The sequence below is a fragment of the Nipponia nippon genome, unplaced genomic scaffold (genome assembly GCF_047370975.1).
Source record: "Nipponia nippon isolate SJK-2023a ecotype South Korea unplaced genomic scaffold, ASM4737097v1 scaffold_23, whole genome shotgun sequence".
In the NCBI taxonomy this organism is placed as follows: Eukaryota; Metazoa; Chordata; class Aves; order Pelecaniformes; family Threskiornithidae; genus Nipponia; species Nipponia nippon.
This window is the reverse complement of record NW_028262340.1, coordinates 7577302-7599346: the sequence shown is the minus strand read 5'-3', so window position 1 is coordinate 7599346 and position 22045 is coordinate 7577302. Positions and strand designations below refer to the sequence as shown.

At 46.8% G+C, this 22045-nt stretch overlaps 1 protein-coding gene across 1 annotated transcript in view; it reads right to left on the bottom strand.

Annotated features, from left to right (window-relative positions):
• The window catches only part of MAN1C1 (mannosidase alpha class 1C member 1), a 65133-nt gene that overhangs the window by 14872 nt on the left and 28216 nt on the right, over positions 1-22045 (bottom strand). Inside the window, exons 4-6 of the mRNA XM_087760580.1 lie at positions 5290-5405; positions 2996-3076; positions 683-777 (exon numbers count right to left, since the gene is read on the bottom strand). Coding sequence (XP_087616706.1) covers positions 683-777; positions 2996-3076; positions 5290-5405 — 292 coding nt within the window. The remainder of the gene's footprint in view (positions 1-682; positions 778-2995; positions 3077-5289; positions 5406-22045) is intronic.

The window sequence follows — 22045 nt, the reverse complement described above, 5'->3', positions numbered from 1 at the left end:
TTGTCTGTAGGCATCACAATGAGCCAATGAGCCCTTATTGGCAGAGAACACTGTCTACTAGCAGGAATCAGAGACTGGGAGTCCAGCCTCCAGGTTTGCCTCTGTTTGCTGCCTCAAAGCTCCCCTCCAGCATGAGACCGCCACCTACCCGACATGAAATGTTGTGGCTCTAAGTGAAGGATGCACACCTGGCTGAGTGCTGCCGACAGGGAGAAAACTAGAGGATCTGCATACTCCCCCCCTTCTAGCAGCAAAACTGTCAGCCAGTCCCATCCAGTTCCTTTCCCAATTTTTCTAAACATGGAGCCTGGATAAATTCACATGCATCTAGTTGGGCACACTGCAAAAATACAGAGCACCGCATGCTACGTGCAGACTACAAATAACCTTTCAAAGAAAATGAGAGTGAGGAAAATGCTATTGCAGCAGGGAGCCCTGCCAAGAGGTAGAGGAAGAAACTGCGGATAGCCCAAAATTAATAAAACACAGCTGGGTTTAACTTGAGTCACCTGCGATCTCTGCCAAGGCACCTCTTGGGTTTGAGCTGGCAAAAGAAATGACCTCGAAGAATCTGCACTAGAGGGGGACACCTCTGAGGAACTGCTGCTGTTCCTGCTTGAGTCCTGGTCTTTTACAAACATTCAGTAATAAAAGGACATGCTTGTAAGGACGTGTGTCTTGCCTGCCCAGATTTATGACGCCACGTGGGATACCAGTGGGGGTGTTAAAAGCTGGCAAAAGTTTCTCTCCAAGTTCCAGAGCTTTACTCTTGAACACCTGTTAAAAGAAGAAGAGAGGATAAATATTTGATGGACTGCTTGTGAATACTAGTCACACTGGATTCTTTCAAATCCCCTTTTTCAAACACACCATTATAGAAAACTAAAAGTGCTGCACTACAAGAATCTACCGTTTCAGGTATGCTGCTGCCCTAGTTCCACGGCACGATAGATCTGAACCAAAAGTCATGCTGAACTTCGGTATCTGTTTGAATGTCCTCTAAAAATCGATGCTAAACCAGTCCCAAGTCCCCTGCCAAATCCCCAGCCTGGATGAGAGCAGCCAGAGCTGCAGGGCTCAGAACACCCCAAGTACCTCAGCAGCAAATTTCAGTGATCTGAACGGATCTGAAGAGTACTCTTTGGGGACAAATTCTTCCCTTTTCCCAGGGTGGCAGAGAACATAAGGAGGTGAAATGACTGAATCAAAATCAAAAGAAATCTTTCTAGGATGAAGCACTGTTAGATTTACAACACGTTTGTTTAGCTTGTGTCATCTCCTGTTGCAAAGAACATGCTTTCCAACAAACAATCTTTTACTTGCAACTCTTTTCCAGGAAGGATTCATGGTTTCATGGCTAAGCTGCTCCTTTTCCATTTTTAATGCCTGAGTTTCGGGCTTTCAAATCAAATTATAGCTTATGGTGGCTTGCAGCACAAAGCCACCACACACAATTATTTTGGGACAAACTGATACAAGGACTAATCTTTGCTCCAGAGATTAGTCCTGATCGAGGGAAGCCTGTAAGTGACTTAGGAGATAAAGCACAAGCCTTTTACCTCTAGCCCCCCTACACCAGCCCAAGCTGTCACAGTAGTTCTCAGAAAGCAGGAATTTATTGTTCTAAAAATACAGCACTGAAGAAACCTGAGCTCTCTTGTGGGCTTGCAGACCTTTTATACACTCGCAAGGAGGTAGGGGTTTGGTTCAGAAGGGAAAGCAAGAGACAGGGACTTGATTTTTGCCTTTCAGCCTGGTGACACTGACTGGGTATATGACAGGCACTGTCCTGGCTGCTGAGCATCGCTGCTGACTGCACTTCAAGAGGTCACTGCTGGAGTTTTATGGTTTAATGTGGTTTCTTTTTGCTCTGTTGATCTGAAGCTTGTTGAAGTTGTGACTGAGACAGGCCCTGAGTCAGGGCATTGAGTCTTTGAGAGTTTTCCCTGGAGGGAAATCACAGCGAGAAGTCATTCCTGGAACTCATTTAAAATGAAACTAAAGTAACTGAGCTGCTCCTGTGACTCCACGGATCAATGGTGCCACTATGCAGTGATGAGCCATCCCATCCTATTACAGTGGACAGCACCCAGCCACGGTCAGCGTATGGCGTGAGTGCTGAGCTCTCATTTAAGAGCCAGTCTTCCAGTTCCCTCACTCACAAAACTCCCCTTTCAATCAGAGTTTCTGCTCGCCTAAGACTTCCAAGGCAAAGGAATAATCTCATCTCTCTACAGCCAGCTGTAAAATTCCAGTCCAGTCACATTACAAAACAGATTATGGCATTAAGCCCTGGCCTCTGCCGAGCTGGAGAGAAAGAAGGGAAGTGGCAGCGAGAGCCGCCTGCTTTAGCCAGGACTCCTGGGGGATGGGACACCCGCTGAACAGCTGCTCCGCCACGCCGCAGGAGGGGCTGTGACACCCAGCCCACACCTGCTGGGCAAGGGGACATTTTGTGGAGCTCTGTCGCTTTGTCACATGAGTTGGCAGGATACAGGTACCCTGCCCTGGCCGCTGGCCACCCTTCCTCCCTGTACCCCAGGGCACTTTATCTTAGAAGCGACTGCTACAGACTGTCCAGGTAGAGTGTGCAGCACTTGCCACTAAGCGGTTGCCCTCCTTAGTCCGAGGCGGAATCTGGAATGATGTTTGATGAAATACTGCCTATGTTTAGAATACAAAGGAACAAGTACAAAGACAAAGATCGCTGCAAATGGCATTTCACTGGGGAGCAATGTGTCCAACCAAAAACATGTCTTGCTGGAATTGCTCACAGGAGAAAAGATCTTTGCAAATGAGCCATGCACGGTGTGTGGAAGGTAATTATGCGAGACTTAATTAAAAGAACATTAGTGGCATTTCGATATTCATAAAAATGATAGGTTTAGCCTGTTGTTATGGAGGGATTATCTGATGCTCAGAGAAAAGCTGCTGGAGAACCCTTTCAGTTCATTATCGGTGACTGTGTGAGACATGCAGAGCTGCTGAAACAAACCTCTTCTCCAGTTAAGTAGTAAGCGGCCAACAGTCCTCCAATATAGCGGATGTTCACCTCAAACAAGGATGCTTCTCCATTCTGAAAATACATAATGATATACTTGAGTGCAAAGTCTGCACGCACAAATGGCAGCTAAGGGGAACAGACTGTAGGCAGATACTTAAGCCTCCCAGTCCTCACCCACAGTGTAACACAGCTTTTTGTCTGAGATCTCACAGCACTTTATTTGCTCTACAGCGACAGGTGGAGCCCAAAGGGAAGAGAAACACCCAAACTGCCCATTTATCACCAGCTGACAATACGTAGATCAGTTAGGGCAGACGAATCGTCCATCCATCCAACCCCGTCTTGGGTTATGCCTTGCAAAAAGCTGTGAGTTAGTTTAGGGCAAAAATTTGCCCCTTGAAATGTTTTATTTAAAGAGAAAATTGTACAGCCACATGGAAAAATGACTTTCTCCATTTTCTTGTGCAGAGGGCACTGCATCAGACAGACGTAACGCGCTTCCTTTTTTTTGTCATTTGAAGACTCACCCCAGTCTGCAGGCTCAGAGAGGACCACAGCCCATAGGGTGCCTGTCACGGGCATGCTTATGGAGAGGCAAACTGCCTGATGTCCATGTGCCCCACCACCAGAGACAACAGACACAGATGGATACGGTTCACTGCATCGCTCAAGAACCCGCTCACCTGGAACAAGTTTTGCTCTACCTACTCAGCTGATGATCAGCAAATGTCAAAATGATTGCATTCAAAATGCGCCCTTAAAAAATCCATGCTCCTGGCCATTGAATCTGCATGATAAATGATTCCTACCCTCACGCAAATGCATAAAGCCAAAACCCAGACAGGTCTTCCACCAACATGGCACTTTCAGTGAGCAAAGGGGCACTTGAACCTCTGCACTAGCCTGCCCTTTCTAAATCCCTGCAGGTTACAAATCAGAGCAAGTGCTTTCTTGAGATGATGACTGAAATTGCATGAGACAGATCACGGCACCCAGTTGCAGCCAGAGCTTGCAGGCCCCACAGTCCCTGCCTCACTTTTCTGGACTATCAGAGTTCCTTGTACAGAGCCAATTTTTAATTAATTTCCCTCCTTCTCTCCCTCCGCTATGCTTTCTGACTCCACCGATCAATCCATAGCATTCATTCTTGTCTTTGCAGATCAATCTATTCTGCAGGCCAAGATTAAAAGCTTTTATGAAATCCAGATAAATTATCTCCCAGTTGATTTTGTCCCTTGTTTATCGATTCAGTAACGTACTGAGAGCATTCACCAAATTTATCAGATGTGGTCTTCCTTTTATGAATATGTGAATGCCAGTCATGCCCTCCCAAATGATGCTTTTCTATAAAGGCAGCTGCATGCGCTGTTCCCATGGGGAGAACCATTTTTCACAACAGACTGCTAGGCTAGCATTAAAAAAATAAAAGTTTGAACTGCGCTCTGGTTTTAACATTCTCCGTATGCCACTGATGAGATCCCATCAGCTCTCCCACGAGAAATACAAGAGCTGGCTTGGAGACCAACAGTCAGAGCTATTGGCAAGGGGCCCTGGCCACAAAGTGAGATAAAGGACCGCATCCTTCGCTTGATAGCACTGCAAGGCATGTGTTGCACCCAGAGCCCCAGCAAGGCTAACGCTAGCTCTGAGGAAGCTTTCCTATGGCTAGGAAAGCTTCAGGGGCCCCAGAGAGCAAGCGTCTCTGGCCATTTTTAGAGATGATGCCCTTCCTTCCAAATCTAGGCTCGCTACATGCTCCCACTTTGCTGCCTCGATACCATGCTCCCACCGCACAAGTCCCAGCAATGACATACCAACAAAGAGCCCAGTCAAGGAGATCAGCGTTTGCAATCTTAGTCTACAGCATGTAAAAAGAAAACTTGTCTTATCACAGGCAGACATTTAACTGAGATGAAACAGAACTTGTTCTTTGATGAATAAAACTCCCTTGGAGTATCTAATAATTACAGCTATTTTTGTAACCCAGACCAAAACACAAAAACCATTAAACACTGAATCTCATTTTCAGCCAGACATGGCGAGTCTGATCTGGTGGCCCCTGGCTGGAACCCTGTGCCATGTACAGGCAGAAGATGAGGTGAATCATCACAGTAGTCCCTTTGGCCTTAAAAAAAAAAAAAAAAAAATCAGAGTTGAGTGGTTTCTTCCCCCCCAGACTTCATAGTTGCCCTCCCCAAACGATTGTTAGAGAGGACTCTGATCAGAACTGGCCAAACACGCAGCTTTTCTGTGACACAGACAGGCATTCCCAGCAACTGACTCACCACATTCAAGTCAAAGCTCTTCTCCACCCACTGCTTTGCTTCTTGGAATTCCTCCTCGAGTTCCATGATGTACAGAGTATCTAAGGCATCTACTACCGTAGCTCCTCGAAGGCCTCCTGCATTGCAAACAGAACAGCGTGATGAAGGCCCGTTCATGCAGTCGTCTTTAGCTCTAAATCAACCTGCAGGAGCTGGGACAGGCAGCAGCTTCCAGTCCCAACACTGGGGATGTCTGGATGGGACCCAGACTGGCCATGGTCAAGGCTGAGGTCTTCTAACAGGACTAGCGAGCTCTGCTTTGGAGAGGCCCAATTTTCAGAGGCCTGACAATTCTGAAAAAAATACCTGCAAGGAACAGCTCAAGGTCCACACTTCAAGCCACCAGTCATGACTGCAAACCTTGGCCGTGTTTTCCAGTGCTTGTCTTGGCCAAAGTGGTTAGGCAATTCCACCCGTAATCTTTGTTCAGCTGTAAACCTAAATTCAGCCTCTTCCTAACTTAGTTACAAGCATAACCCTCTTCTCAGTGAGGGAAGAGAATTTTATTTTTATTGTGCAAGAGCATCCAAGACAGGACTTTGATCATTCTGTCCAGATGCAGTGTTTGTTATCTGGGGCACAAAGTACTTCTGCACCGTGCCATAACCCAGTGTTTCCCACTACCAGCATACAAACAAAGCACAGCCTCAGCTGGCGGCAGAGAGACCAGAAACTAATCGCGATGACTCCTGAACAGAGGATGGGCGACTCTGGGGGCAGCTCCCTTCCTTTGGCTAACAGCACAGTCCCTCTGAGCACGCTCACCATTCTCCAGCAGATGGCAATGGGACACATGCAGATGAAGCAAATGCCAACCAAGTACTTGGACCAACCATGCCATCCATATGTAAAAAAAATTGCATGCCAAGCGTTGTCTTATGCCAATGGACTACAGGAGAACTTCCAGTGAGAGAGAACGGCATGGCATGGCATGCCAGGGAAACCACACAGGGTGTGCAAACAAACAGTCTTGTAGCAGTTGAGATCAAGTGAAACTAGAGATGTTAACAACCCTGGGTTTGGAACATCTCAGCGCTGGAGTTTTATTTCTGTTAGGTTCCCTAAAATTATTCCTAGCATGGAAAGCAAAGGGTATGAAACACATCGTGACTCAAACCCCTTTGTGCTTACATTACAAAGGCCATCACTTTCCCGGGTAACTCAGCAAACGCAAATCCTCACGTGGAGGATTCCTGTTTGGAATCATCATCAGTCATCCCTCTGCAGACGTACCACGCCAGGGACACAGGCGTGAAGCTGCCTCCGTACTGCCGTCAGCAAGCTGCTCCGCTGCAGCCACGCTCCTGCCCACCCCCTGACAGCCCGACCTCCTGGAGCCTCTGGCAGCAAAGACGCTTGGATGAGGTTCAGGTTTCACTTCTGCAGGAGAGACTGCTTGTACCGGCTCTGTCCCTACCGTCTCCCTTTCCAGTGTAACCACAAAGACTCACTTATACCCAGGGGTTTTCCAGAGTCATGTTTCTGTCTGGCTCAGGTCAGTTCGTTCTTCTCACTAACAGACTTCAAAACACTACCCCAAATTCCCCCAGCTTTCCCAGCCTTTTATTGCATGCTCAGATTGGCTTGGCACTTTTGTAATACCTCCAGTATTACTTCAATTCTAGTTCTGCTCAAGAGAGGAAAACCCAGCTGGATGCACTGTCGACGAACTACTGCGGAGGGGAGAGGAAGGCCAAGGTGAGTCATGTGTCACGAACCCTAAGACTTTGGCCTTTTCTTATTAAGGAGAAAAAGCGCCTGTGCCTGATGTACCTCATACCTTTCCCCAGACGAGAAGTGCTAAGATCCACCAGTTTCATGCAGGGCTCATTTATGCTTTCAGCATTCCTCTCCCATAAGAAAGGCATCCCGCCTTATTTTGTTGATGTTACAAGATTGCAGTTTTGACACTTTTCAGCCAGTCAGCACATCATTGCTTTAATAAAAACCCAACCAAGACTTTACTGCTCAACTACAGATTGCTGGCTTTCGGATGCTGTCTGCATCAAAAACAGGGGCTGTGGAAAAGGGATGAAGGCAGTAGAGATAGCCTCTAGAAATCCATTTATTCCTGCAGGCTTGTGAAATGATCATCTAACTGGAGCTATCTCCGAGAGTGCAATAGATGGAGTCAAACAGCCACTAGATCAACTGGTGGGTTCTAAAAAACAACTGAGCTGATGTTTGTACGGCATGTTTTCCAAAAGCAGTGACCATGAAAAACATCATCGTCGCAGTCAGAGCTGCTTTTATCAGCCTTAATGATTCTTCAATATTAATGATCATGTGATTTTTATACACTTTCCTATTAGCAAGGAGAGACACACCAGCTCAGAGCAACACGGACGCAGGGAAAACATTTTAAAAAGAGAAGGAAGGGCAATGCTGCCTGAGGCACAGCCCATTACTGTGAGATTCTGAGAGCAACACTAACAGGCTCAATTTAATTTGATGATATAATCCACAAAGCCTTTCATAATCTGCAGAGAGACAATGAGAAAAGTTGGATTTGCTCAAACTAAACAGAGACAAAGAGACAATAAAGTTACAATTTTCTGGGATGATTAATTGAAGTGAAAAATATTGCTTGAATTTACAGAGCCTTTTATGTTTTTAGCAAGTAAGGCCTTTAAATACATGAAATGCATCGGGGATTAGGAACACGCTCGGATCTTCGCTAAAGCACAGCTCGGAGTTGCTTAGCTTTCCTCCTCTGTATTTGACAAAGTGGAGGGCAAACCTTGCTTCCCTGCTGGTTTCCCTTTGTGTCATTTTAAACATTTGTTTTAAATATTCCCCTAAACACTCTGTATCTGAAGAACCGCAGGCTGTGTGTTTTGTACAAGGGTCTTGTTGAGGTTTCCTTTCTTCTGCACCAGCTTTGAAGCAATTGCAAAATGCAGGGCTGACTTTTTTTCCTGCAGCTAGCAAAGTCTATCGCAATACCAGGAGCTACCGTGTCAGCTCCAGCCGTCTCGTGAGAACGATAAAAAAGAACCTCCTTCCCCTCCACAGCCATGCAGAGAGCAAACCAGGCATCAGGACTTCACCGCTGCATCCCTGTCACGGGCCAGGACAGAGAGGACATCTGAGAAGGACCCTGACACCTCTGTGCACACTGGCATGTTACTTCTTCGCTACAGGAGCATCTTCATTCCTTCCTGCTCAGACTTTGCTTCATCGGACCACGACAGAGCTCGTGATACACCGTCCAATGGCTCTGATTATACTCAGCTGTCAAAAGATGGTGCTACACGTATCCTACCATCTTTATTGCAATATATATGCACCCATTTATAAAGGTGGTGACATGCTGCTTATTGCTTGACACGCTGCTTATTTTGAGAGATGTTAAAACATCATCCCCTTTCCAGATCTACACATCACAACATGAGGGTTATAATCAAAGGGGAAGCAGCTTCAACAGGAAAAGGAAGCAAACCCACTCTGTCACTTTGCACTCCTGCTGCCACTCCCTTCTCTAAATTACCGGTGTCGGCCTCATTGTACTCCCTCTGAGGGAGTTTCGAAGTAGAAACCAAGAAACCCTCAAAATAAACCCTTCCCAAAGTACCCAGAAATGGTAGCAATGACGTCTAAGCAGGACTCCATGTCTGAGATTCTACCCGCCTCCACAAATCTAAGGCCCTGCGTGCTAGGAAAAGCCCCCTCCGATCCCGCTGCAAAACTGGCTGGGAGTGGAGATACACCTCGCTCGGGAGAGGCAAGGTCGCCTCGCTGGTGGCCGAAAGGGAAGGTGTGTCTACTGGACACAGCTCTGGGATCCACACCAGCTCCTACACTGCCCAGAGGGAGCCCGTGGCCGCGCTGAATGGGAAAGAGGAACCCTCCACCGGGACCAGTAGGAAGAAGTGGGACCTCAGGCAGAACGCAGGGGTGCTTGCCTAGGGGCATTTCTAACTGAAGGACTTCATGGCAGCTCTTGTGACAGCAAGCGGCAGGGTCTCTGCCTGGAGTTCCATCTGCGAGAGAAGAGCAGCACACCAAAAGGAGCAGCTCATGGTAGCAACACAAAGGTTCATCTCTTCTTGAGCTGAAGGAGGGCCCGTACCGCCCTGTCCCATGCCACAAGTGTATTTGCTCTTTTGTGCATGAGAAGAATGGAGACATCCATGTAGGCAACAAGGCTGCTCTGTTCCTACTTCCACCCACCCAGAGGAACGCGCGTCCACCCGGCTCGCCCGTGAACACTGCCACAGAAATCACTAACAAACGTTACATTAATTAACATAACGCTTGTGAAAGGTGCTGAATGGAGCGCTCCAGGGAGAGGGGATGGCACTGTACGCGTGCTGCACCCCCACGGCCTCGGTGGGAATGTGCTTTAATGCCAGTCTGGAGGAACAAGACCGTTCAAGTGATGCTGTCTCAGAAGGGCCTTCATGGGCATTAATAGTAGTGCTATCTCTAAAAACCACAGATAAAGCCTGTAGCAGCTTGTTCTGGTCTGGGGCAGATAATCTGAACAAAAGGGCTCATCCTCTTCTCCTATCCCTGACCCGTCCCTGCTGCCTGCTAGCTTAGGGGGTTGTTAAAGCCACTTGCAGCAAGAGTTTATAAGACAAAACACGATTCCAAAGGCTCATTAGGAGGTTTAACGTGTGTTCACTGGACCAGAGGGGGAACACTTTGGAAGACATATGCCAACCTCAACAACCGAAGGAGCTAACAGGTCCAGACCCTGCCAGGCTCCCGCAGCACCGGCCCAAGGCGGGGAGCTGCCAGCCAGGTGCGGGGCGGCTCTGAGCCCGCTGCAGAGCGCAGGGCAGAAGAAAAGAGCTGCCGCCGCAGCCTGGGCTTCTCTCACCCCAACACAGAGATCTGTATCGACTATGAGCCCACGGACTACGACCAAGTGACAGATGCGTGGTCCCGATCACAAACTGAACGAGGATTGTAAAGAGTGAAAAGCTCCAAGTCAGGCGAGTGGGGAACCTGCGAGCAACCGGCGGGGCCCCCCGGCACACGCACAAGATTCACCCGTTTGCACGTGTCCCACGGCCCCGCTCTCCTTCAGCGTCCCAGCAAGCCAGCGCGTGGAGGAGAAAAGGGAACAGCTTTCTTCTCAACCTATAGTTTAAAGGGAGGCCACGAGGGCTGATCAAAGGTGGAGAGTGTATCTACCCTACCACCTGCCAAACATCTAAGGGCTCATTAAGGCTTGAAAAGCACTGCAAAGCACCAAGCAGGGACTAAGTGTAACTGTGGTAACCATCACAACTGCTGCTGCATCTGTGAACTTCCTTCTAGCTACCCATTATCTGCAAATCAAACCCACCAATTTAGGCAGAAACAGGCCAATCAAACATCCCAGCGTCAGGTACACAACAGAAACCGCACGGTTGATCATTAGTAGAGCAATAAGAGTTTACATCTGACTTGCTGAAGCTTTCATATGCCACCAGTTCCACATGTGAAATTCAGCTGATGCCAACACTTTGCACTTGCTCACATTCACAGCCCAGGCTTGCCTGGGAATGACGAGGGACGGCCGCAGGTTGTATCGGGCTACAACGCTGATCCCAGCATTGCTCACGCAGCACAGCGGAGCTCCCCCATCAGAAAGGGCCCAGAGGACAGGATTACGTTTTTTAGGAAGTAAGATGGCCTACTGAGCAAAAGACATAGTCTTCACACCAAAGAACTGTCTTTTATCAGGAGACCGTGACATTATCCTGGGTTTAGATATCCTTCGGTCTCTGTGGGAGCTACACAGAACAGAAGACAGTCACATCAGAGAAAGCCACAGCTTTTCATACAGCTTCTTGCAGCCAAGGTCAAAACCTTCAGCTTGAAAGAACCTCTGCCTCCACCCTCTGCACCCTGCGGGCAGACAACAGCAAGCCGAGATACACAGTACCGGGTAGATTTCTCTTAACAGCAACTACATAACTGAGTGAGCAGGGACTGAAGGAAAGGACAAAAATTAGGAAAGGAAAGGGAAGAGGGACAGAACCAGACTATGAAGAAAGAAAAATGAGAAACAAAGAGACTGCAGAGCACTTGCAAGAGCATCCAGGATATTTTCAATGCGTTCCCTTGGCACCAGAAAATAGATTGTGGTTTTTGCCGTGCTCAGAAAATGGTTTGTCTTCCCCTGCTCTGCTCCCGCTCTATCAGTTCAAACTGCTAAAGTGTTTCCCACAACCGAGGAGATCTATCAGCCTTCTGGGCCGTGGAGCCTGAGCCTCATGCCATCTTTTCAGCCTATCCAGCTGCCGTTGAAACAAAGCCCCATCGCGCTCCTTCCAGCGGGAACAGGGCCTGGGGTCTGTCAGCTGCTCTAATAAGGTGTCAGTGACTCACTGACAAGAGAACAGACAATAGTTAGGCAACAGAGTGACTCACTGGTAACACAGCACGATTCATTTACCTTGGTCCTCCCTCAGAGGGTTTATGCTCAGCAGGATGCAGCACCGCAGGCCCAAGAGAAGGGGCAGCCGTGCAGCAGCTCGCCCTTCAGGACCCCTCTCCAGAACCTCAGCCTTGCGTGCTCTCTGCACCAGCTCACGCAGGGGAACCAAGGCCTCGCTCTTCCTTCTGGCTCTTCCAGCCCCATTCCTGCAACGTCCAACCAGCTCTCCTACCTGATGGGTATCACTTTTGGGGATCAAAGAGCACCCCTTTGTCAAAATCAGTTTTGTGTTGGTTTTGTTTTTGTTTTTTTCTTTGTTTTGTTGTTTTGGGTTTTTTTTGTGGGAAGTTACTCAGGCTCTAGGAAGCAATTTTGGCTAAAATGAAATACCTCCTTGGGGCAAGGTATTTACAGGCTGGGGAGCTACCTACTCAAGTCCTTTTGCTACCAGACTTAGCACACAGACCCGCGCCTGCTCCTCCCAATGGCTACACAAGTGGCCTAACCCCAGGACATACTCAGCCTCCGTAGCTCAGCAAACGTTTGATTTTCTAGACAAAGTGGAGCAGCTGTGATGGGAGGGACAGAGTCGCCTTCCCTCACTCCCCTCTTCCCAAAATAGCCAACTTGCAGCATCACAGGCCAGATATGAGACTTGAAGGGCTCCCAGCTGCAAGTCTGTCCCTGGAGAGTCTTTAGAAAAAGCTGTGAAAGTGATGCTTCTGCAAATGAGTAGCTAAGAGTGGGGTCTTTAATAGCCCTCTTCCTCAGGAAGGAGAAATGCCTTTTACCGACGGCTTTGCCTTACTCTCACAGCCACTCTGTGTCTGGGGAGCCGCTGAGCACGATGGCTTGCAGGTGTCTGATCTAAAGGGCGGCTGCCCCACTGCAAAGCCAAAACGGCACAAACATCACAGGCAACGAGGGAATGGGGCAAGGATTCCTGAGCAGCAGGAGACGGAAGGGTCTTCACCAGCTTTTCAGCACTATCTCCCCAATGTCAGGCTTTAGCTCAAATAAAATTCTTCTTTGTGCCATGTCACCTGCATTTAGACAGCCACGTGCCCCTGCTGTTGCTATTACGCTGCTGTTATGAATTGCCTGTCAGGGAGATGGATGGAAGCCCAGCCTAACCTCACCACCACACCTATTCAGCAGGCAGTGCCAAAGCACTAGAGCAAGCAAAGAGGTTGAGAAATATTGCCTCTAATGTCACGGAGACTAAGACCCAGGGGGCCTGGCCCTGCCATTTGGCAAACAATCCTTTATGAAGTTTCTCAGTGAACAGAAACAGAATCCTTCATTTTCAACAAAGCCATTTAAAAAATCTGTACAGTAATGCATTGTGCCAATGATTAAAATGAACAGCACAAGTCATTAGGAAGCTATCATACTTAATCTTGCATATAGCAGGACCGTTTAAATGCTACAGAACAGAGAGTTTCAAATAGCTTTTTGCTAACTTTAATAACCAAGTTTACAATTGAAAGGCAAGAGCGAAAGGGGGAGGAATTTAGATCAGCGCAATGTAAACCTCGATAAAAAATGAAAGGTCTTGACTCCCACTGTTCTTATGTCAAATCATATTTGTCAAAACAAAAATTAGTGCTGAAATCTTGTTTGGAATAAAAATTAGGATGCCGTTTCTATGAAACATGATGAACTTGTTAACTGTTGAGGCACAAAAGACTCCAGTTGTTACCGGTTATTTGTCTTCACCTCTTGGGGTGCAGGTGACACAGGGCAAAACAAGAACTGAAAACACTGAGATCCCTCCTTCTGGTTATGCTGGGGCTGAAGGCTTCAAAGGATTGAACTGGCTTTGATTAAAATCAGTGCCTTGTTAAAACAGGAGTTTGAAAAGCGACCATCTCCGAGTGCTGCTTTTCTTGTTCTTTTGGGTTCTTTTTCTCGTTGATAGAGCTTGGAGACCAGGCTGAACTCTTGACATTTATCCAGAGATTTGTGCGAGAAGCCTGGGAGCTGGCTGAGCCCACGTCACCACGGCTCCTGGGTGGCGGCACACTGTTGAATTCTGGGGGAAATCCACACAGACACTTTTACACAGCTCAGGATTATCTTGGCAACAAAGTGAGCCGTGAAACTCAATGCACAGTTTCTTGAAAAATCTGCTTTGCAGAGAAGATTTGCCAGTCCTCCATACGGAGTGCTCTGGGTCAGGCGGAACAAGTGGTTGGGATCCTGGCACTCCAGAGATAGGACCTGGGTTTAGGCCAGAGCTCCCTGCCCGCTCTGGGCCTTAGTTTCTTCTGCCAGCAAAAAACCAAGAGGCATTTTCCCCCAAGTTTAAACAGAAAAAGAGTTTAAATAAAGATAACGTGTGGGTTAGAGAAATAAAAAGATTTTAAAATCCACATTCAGGGCCAGTGATGCAGTGTGCTGACCAAAGTTTTAGCCTGTTCTACTCAGTGCCAGTTACGGCGGGACAAGAAACAAGAGTCAATAGAGAGCAGGGCACAGGCTCTCCCTGACAGCAAGCACACAGTCCCTTGTGTACTGGCCTGTCCCCAGTCGGCCGCGGTCTCGCCATCGCTGTTGATCACATTAGTTCACCGCTGCCATCTGACCTGGCGTTTCTGTCTCTGTTCACCCTACGCACCTTGCACTAGCCATTCATCTTCCCTCCGGAATGGCATTGCTGGCCATGCAGAAACACTCCCGCTAGTTTATTTTTCAACTTTTCCTTTCATAATTGTCCTCCAGCACAGAACCTTGCACTAGGTATCAGTACTAGAAGATACAATCCAGTTCCAGAAGATATTCTCAAGTAGAAAGACAATCTGCTCACGTCACAAGTAGGCTCACGCCAGTTGTCAGTGATCTCTTGGAGAGGGCTGGTACTATTTGTTCAGCTGACATAAATTAAACAGAAAAGCCAAACGAAACGAGCAAACAGGTTACAGGCCTTTTCAGGAAGAAAGAAAACGTCTCAGTTAGGTCTTCACCATTGTCTCATTACAACCCGGCCCTTCAGCTGCCTGTGAACCCTACCCACACACTGCAGAGGAAGCCTGCGAAGCCACCACCACCAGACCTGAGTTACAGCCTTGCCACTGTGTCTTATTTATTGAGGTTTTTGTCTGTGAACCTGATAGCTGTAACACAGAGTAACTTTATTCCCTTTATTTAAGGTAAACTAAACAAATTACATCTGAGCAACAAGGTAGCAGTAGAGAGAGATAAAGAGGACAAAAAAGTAGCCCAAGAATTAGAAAAGATCTATTTCTTTTCTTATCAGCACATTCTCCCGCAGACTAAAAAAAAAAAAAAAATCCATTAGCTTTTGAGCAACCTCATTTTTCTTTGCTCTCCAAATAAACCACTGCACCTACACTTCAGGGACTTCATCAGAAAACACTTCATAACCAAGGTTATTTTCCCATCTTCTTCTTATTAATCTTCCTCGCTCTCCAGGTACCGGTCAAAAGGTTGCACCCCAAACACCTTCCACCCCACGCGTGCTCCCCTGAGGTACGGAGCAGAGGGGGACTACACAGAGGAGCAGCACCCACCTTACCGAGCCCTCGGCCTCCAGCAACGTGCCAAGGGCAGCTCTGTCCTCCGCTCCCCTGCCAGCCCCAGCTGTGAGCAGCCATCGATGGAGAGTCCTGGGCCAGCACACTGGGTGCTGCCGTGGCTCCCAGCTCGCTACCCACACTAGTCCTGGTTGGCTTCAGATTCTGCCTCTCCCTGGCACTTGCCCTGCCCTGCAGCAGGTCAGCCCTTCAGCAGGGGCAACAGACATGGAGGGGGACTGTGCCAAGTCCCCACAGATCCCCACAAACCAGCCTCCATCACCCCAAGACACAACCCACCCTTGATTTTGGTTTATGTTGACGTGCCACACCTGATCTCTTCTACTTCATGATTCCTGACAGATGTAGCTCTGGTAGCTGACAGTGATGACCCTGCTTCGTAGGCTACCAACTGGCTACTAACCTTGTCAGCTATCAATTATCTGATCCCGGAGATGCTAATTTTCTTGCAGTTCTGCAAGAAATACTTAGCAGATCCATCAGAAACCCATGCATTTTACCAGACGCAGGCCATCACTCAAGACAATGCCAAGGCTACTGCCGCTCTATAAGCTTCATACCTACATCAACTCAAAACCTAGTCCCATACACCGTAGGGTGGATAAGGTCACACTTGCCCCGATTAAGGAAAGGTCAAAGTGCTGATCATTCCCTGAAAACATGCTTAGAAACAGGAGAGCAACCAATCCTGGAGCGCATGGCTTGGAAGAAGCAGAGCCCATGGCACATCAGACCGTGCAAAGAGACTAAAAGGTAACCCCACCTTGAGAGAGCCATCTGCCAAACAAGGATGACCCACCTCCCACCTGAAGGCAAGGGATTTTGAAGACTGGCATTACGGAGATCACCCAGACATCTGGCCCACAAGATAGCTCAGTCTGTTTTTCGTTGTCAGCAGGAGCGATCTTCCGCGTTCACGGGGAGTGACAATGAATCACAGTTCCACCTGCACTACACAATGGGTGCTAGCGTACGTGCTGCACAGTTTCTAGGTAAATCTGGCATCAGAGAGAAGCATCTTGAAACGTTGGCTTTTAGGTTGCTATGATCAAATTTAATACAGAATGTGTTCCAGCTGGGGAAGAAATAGCTTTTTTGGATTACAAACCACTCATGTTTTTCAAATATCAATTTCCCCTGAAGAATTAAGTCTATCATTCAAACTGAACTAGCAGTGGCAGCTCTCCCCTGAACAAGTGATGGGTGAGAGAGAGAAAAAGAGAGCTCACGCTCATTTAGGAATGTGGCAAAGTAGACTGTGTCTGGAGGAGATCAGGCTGGTGGGAACAGGTTAGCAATATCCTTGTTATGCACCGGGAAAAAAAAAAAAAAAAGAAAAGAAAGGTGTTCAGCATTAAAAATGAATTGCTTGTCACAGTAACAGCCCTTCGGATAGTTACTTCCTTCAGTGGAAGGGAAGAGAAGATATATGATAAGCACCTATTGCCAACTGACTCTTAAGTATTTAATACTTGGCAGCAGCTCCCCAGTTTAATCCTCTTTTCCCCAGTTTCTCCAACCATCTTTCATCATTTAGCGATCCTCCAACAACAGCCACTGTCCCGTCGCTGCATGACTCCAAACCTCCTGGAGCTCAAATCAAACTCTTCCTATTTGCAAGTGTCGCAGGGGAGGACGCGGTTTGAGGGAGCCTCAGGAACACAGTCCTTGATACAGGAGAGATACGGCAAATCCACTCTCCACATGCATCCAATCCGTTTCCCGTGACACGCAGATTCTATTGCAGGCAGACTATGTTGGCTACGGAGAGCTCAGAGGAAAATTGAAAGCAATAATCGTTCAAATGCTCCTTTGGGAAAGAGGTTTTCTCCTTTGTTTGGGCAACAAGGCTCAGATGTCAGCGAAGCAGAGGTGATTACTTCTGGCAAAGATGGGTAATTTGACAAGCAAGGAGCAGTTCTGGGAGGAACAGTTCAAGAAGGTGAAGCAGAAGACAACAGCAGCAATACTGGTGGGGCAAAATACTGCTGGTCTCGCCTCTGCTGGATGTTTGAAATTAATTTTAGACTAGTTAAAGGTAATCTGATTATATACTATTTATTGCTTCTTCACATACCTCCTCGAGGACTTGCATCATTTAATGTGAGGGGTCCCAACAGGCCTATTAAAACACACACACTCGTCCTACCTGCAAGTCTTATCCATGGACTCCGAGAGATACAGGTAGCCGTTAATGAGCAGAGACTGCTAATTCATCTTAGAATTCAAAGGAGAGACACTTCGTTATAATAATCAGGAAGAAGGTGCCCTTCTGTCTTCCAAACACGCTTCCCAAAAAGTGGCTGTGGCAGATGTGTTATGACAGCACAGGAGAGAGATGCAGCTTGTAACTCTGGACGGCGTTTTTCCCTTAACAGATAAGATTCACTCTGGAAGGGCTTTGCAGAACAGAGTACATTCTAGTTTGGGTTATAAAACTGCTCATCCCTGACATGGTTTTATCTATAGCCCAGACAAGCAAACATCGCCTCCCATAGCGTGTTCACAGAAATGATCTGGTCCTGAGCACAAGCCCGGGTGTGAGAGCAGAATTCAGAGATACAGGAACAAAACTGCCTTTTGCCTCAAAATAAAGCTAATAGGATTCATTATGCTGTTCAGCATGCAACAGAATGGGAGGCGCTGGGCCTGGACACCTGCTATCAATCCGGATACTGCTAAGCACTCAAGTTACTGATCACGAGCTGAGCTAAGGTCCTTAATAATCAACGATGAAAGAATTTCAATACATTTTATTTGTGAATGCAATGGGTCAGGAGAATGCAAATGGTCCATTACCATGTCTCAGCTGATGAGCAGGAACACATTAAGCCATGGTAACTCCACCACTTGGAACCATCTGTCCATATTCTTCCTTTTCTCTCCTATATTGTTAAAGTCACACCAACAAGACCCCGTCTGAAAGACTCCAAATGCTCTCCAGTATGTTGCTTGACAGGATTAGATATCAAAATAATCTTAGCAAATTGGGAAAATAGTCTGAAATAACCAGGATGCAATTCAATAAGGACACACAACGTATTTCACCCTGAGGGAAGAACAACGAACCACAAAGCGTAAGAAATAAACGGCTCGACAGCACTCTGCATAAAATGATACCAAGGCTACAGCAGATCACAAATCCAGCTGGAATCGACAATGTTGTAACGTTGCAAGAAGGAGCAAACCCCACCCCAGGACGGGTAAACGGCGCGGGCCATGGGCAAGACATGAAAGGGCTCTTGCACTCCACTCCGCACTGGCAAAGCCTCAGCCAGGACGCAGAGTCCATCCAGAGCCTGGAGACTTCAGAGGGGAGCAACAGCACAGAGAAGGCCACAGAATGTGACCTACAATTAAAGCTGGAAAGGTCTGGGGTTGCTAAGCCTTGAGGGGAAAAGATCGAAGGGAACTTGGCAACATTTTGCAAAGACACAGAGAGATGCTATAAAGAATCAGACGGGAAGCCATTCTGCACATCCACGGGAGAGGCCAAGAAGTCACAGCTTAACTTGCCGCGGGAGAGCAAGGTCAGGCACCAGTACAAGCTTTAGAACTGTAAAGCACTGAAGCAGAATGCCTGTGGTGACTTTCCAACATGGGGTAGCTTAGGGATGGCTTAAGAAGGGAAGGACTAAATGACCTCTCACTGTTCCTTTTTTATTCTGTGATTACTCACCAAGATGAACGAGAATTGCAGGTCTCCAAAAAGCCTCATGAAGATGCCCCTTGCAGATGCACCAAAGTGATTCTGAGGGAAGGAAGCGCTACATAAAATGCTTTCTGATGGCTCGATTCCCTGCAAACCCCCAAAGCTACCTTAGTGACAGAGTACATCACAGCTACAATTTTGGATGTACACAGAAGTCAGGAAATTAAAAATGCTGGTTCCCACAGCAACCAGGATGCAGCCTGCCAAGAGAGAAGGAATGTTCTAGCCTAGTCAAAAGGTGTTAATTTTAATGCCTGAAGGTGACTTCCACTTCCAGATGCCTGAAGAAGGCCTCGGTGAAGTCGAAGAAAGCTCTCTGCTCTCATGCACAGGAAAAACTTGATCCTCAGTTTCTCCGCTCCTGAACTATCTGCTCTTGCCTGCAGAGCACAGCACAGATTTGAGATTGGAAATTAAGATGCAAGAAAGACAAATCAAGGCTGCTGTGAAGACCATCACCAGGAATGCTGTGATCTTGGACCATGCTGCACTTTAGTATCCACGTAATTTGTGCTTCCCCATCCTCCAGCTCTGTGAAGAAATGATATCCCTATGTAATCATGTACTCGGATAAAGGCACTGTGGCGAGAAATAGGCGTAACTTAGGTGTTCTTAACTGCATGTTTTTATCAGAGCAAGGATATTATGGGTATATTGAAACTGGTATGAAAATAACCTCTGCCTTTAGAACTTTCTCTTGAAACACCTTCATTTTCCTGCCCTGAGTTTTTTCTCCTTTTTTCTTTTGGGAGCTGCATATGAAGTGTGTTAGGGTGCAGTAGATTCTGAGAATAAAACATCAGAAGAAGGATGAACAATTTTAGTAAGTCCAAAAAAATCCTCCCCGTTTTTCACACTGATGCCTCAAGCAAAGGCTAAGGGATTTTCTTGAACTTTCGAAAAATTTTCTCTAGGGACAGGAACAATCCTGAGAGGCTAAAAGAGAGTATTTTTTAAAAGTATAAAGGTCTTCAAATGACAAACGCCTTCCACGATATTCTGAACACATAGATCCAACCTTGAAACCAGTGACAAATCTGAAAGTTGACGTCCTATGGGATGACGTTAAACCTACTGATTAAGTGAGATAAGAGACTTCTCTCGTCCCACAGGGCAGCAGAGATGAAAAAAAAATATATTGGAAACAAGTACCTTGAGAAATTGTAGAAAAGGAAATTCTGTTGCAGGAGCCATTTGAAATGCGATCTCCTGAAGGCGAATAGGAAAATGTCAAAATCTAACACTAATCCAGATGAATATCCAATGAGATACATAATGAAGGCGGCAAGAAACTTCAGCAGTAGCACAAAAAAAGATATGATAAAGCAGTTAAGTTCTAAATGTGAAATCTAACACAGCAAAGCCAGTTCTGAACCTGCCTAATCTCTTCAGAAGTTTCAAGAGTGGAAAAGGAGTGAATTAAAAACAAAGAAGATAAGTGGGGGGTTTGCTATACAGTTTATAGCTACCCATCTCCTCTGAAGAAATGAGGAAACGCTAAATACAGAGGGATAAAGATAAGAAAACCAGAAGTTCTCAAGGCATTTCCAACACAAAAAGGCATGGCTAAAAGTACATCTTTTAAATATTCTTCACTTGCTCTGCTTTTTTCCGCAGTTTCTGGTAGCGCCTGTCAGCAGGTGGGATTGCGTCTGCAGCAGCAATTACGTAAAGCATCTGACTGCAAATGGCGGCTAGAAGACAAAGGGCCCTCGGCATTTCTGGAGGGTATGTTCTGACCAAAGCCGAGCTACCTGCGTAGTCAGGAGCCTCAAGTCTGGAATTCACCTCTGTACACTCTGTGTTATTATCAAGTCGACACAGAGAGGTGCCATTAAGATTCTTGGAGTGGATGCTGGATGTTCAAGCCAGCTGGAAGTGCCAAACCTCCAACTCAGCTTTTGCTGTGGAGTTGCCACCAACGCCTCCATAATCCAGAGAAGAATCGGTGAGCAGTCCAACTACACCTACTCTCAGTTGGCTGCCTTTTAATCACACGCTCAATATCTCTGAAGATTAGACAATTATTTCCGCATAATTAGTGTCCGGAATGAGGCACAAACAACATCCGTAACGGGGTGATTAAAACAAAATAAAAAAAAAGAAGAAAAAAAGCTTCAAGACAAGCTCGCCGTATTTTGAAATACAGTCCCCAGAGTCTGAAAAAAGGAAAAAAATATAGTTGCAGCCTGGATTGTTCCCCTGTCTACATGGTAACGGGGCTGCTCATGCGTGGCTTGCTTCCTCCACACCCGCTCTATGTTCTACTCCTCAGCATCTTGAAAAGAGGTCCCAAAGAACGCTCTCTAGTCACAACATCTCAACACGATTTTCTTTCTTTCTCTGCTTTAATTTGCTATTTTAATGGCTGTTTTTCTATTTTTTTTGTTTCCTTCTCCTCCATTTTGCTGTGCAAAGCAGTTCTGACAAATCCCAAGACACTCTTCTACTTCTAGGCCTCATTAAACTCAAAACTCTGTTCAGGGTCAATGGAAAGTTCATGGAACTCATGAGGAAGCCTGGGATGATTAATGGTTTTACACTGAGATAATGTGAAGTTTGCCCGGTTTCCTGCTAAAGACAGGCCCAGTCCAAACCCTCGCTGTCCAGTCTTGGCAGCTGTCCTCCTATCTACAGGGCTGAACACAAACGGAGAGACACTGGAACACGCATCTGTGCTTTGCACCTTAGGCCAAGGCTGCTCTCCACTGAATTTTCCGAGTTTGGTTTTTGTTTTCTAAGATGTAAATCTCAGCTGAGGGGAGATGAATCTATTTGGTTCAAATCCACTTTTTTTCACGAATTGCTGCCACGACAGAGCTGACCGGGTCTGGGTCAGCCCCAGAATAAGGGCTTTGATAGCAAAGGTGTTTGAAGAAGGCCCTAGGCCACTGTATGTGACATTAACAGGTTTTTTCTGTTTAAACTTTTTAAATTAGTATTTCAAGCTGACAAGTTACTAACTGTCAGTTGAGCCACTATAATAAGCTTAAATCTCTCTGTGTGAGGTTTAGGGTTCAGTGGAGCCCTGATGTTTGAGCTAATGCTTGAAACAGCACATTTGAGGGAAGC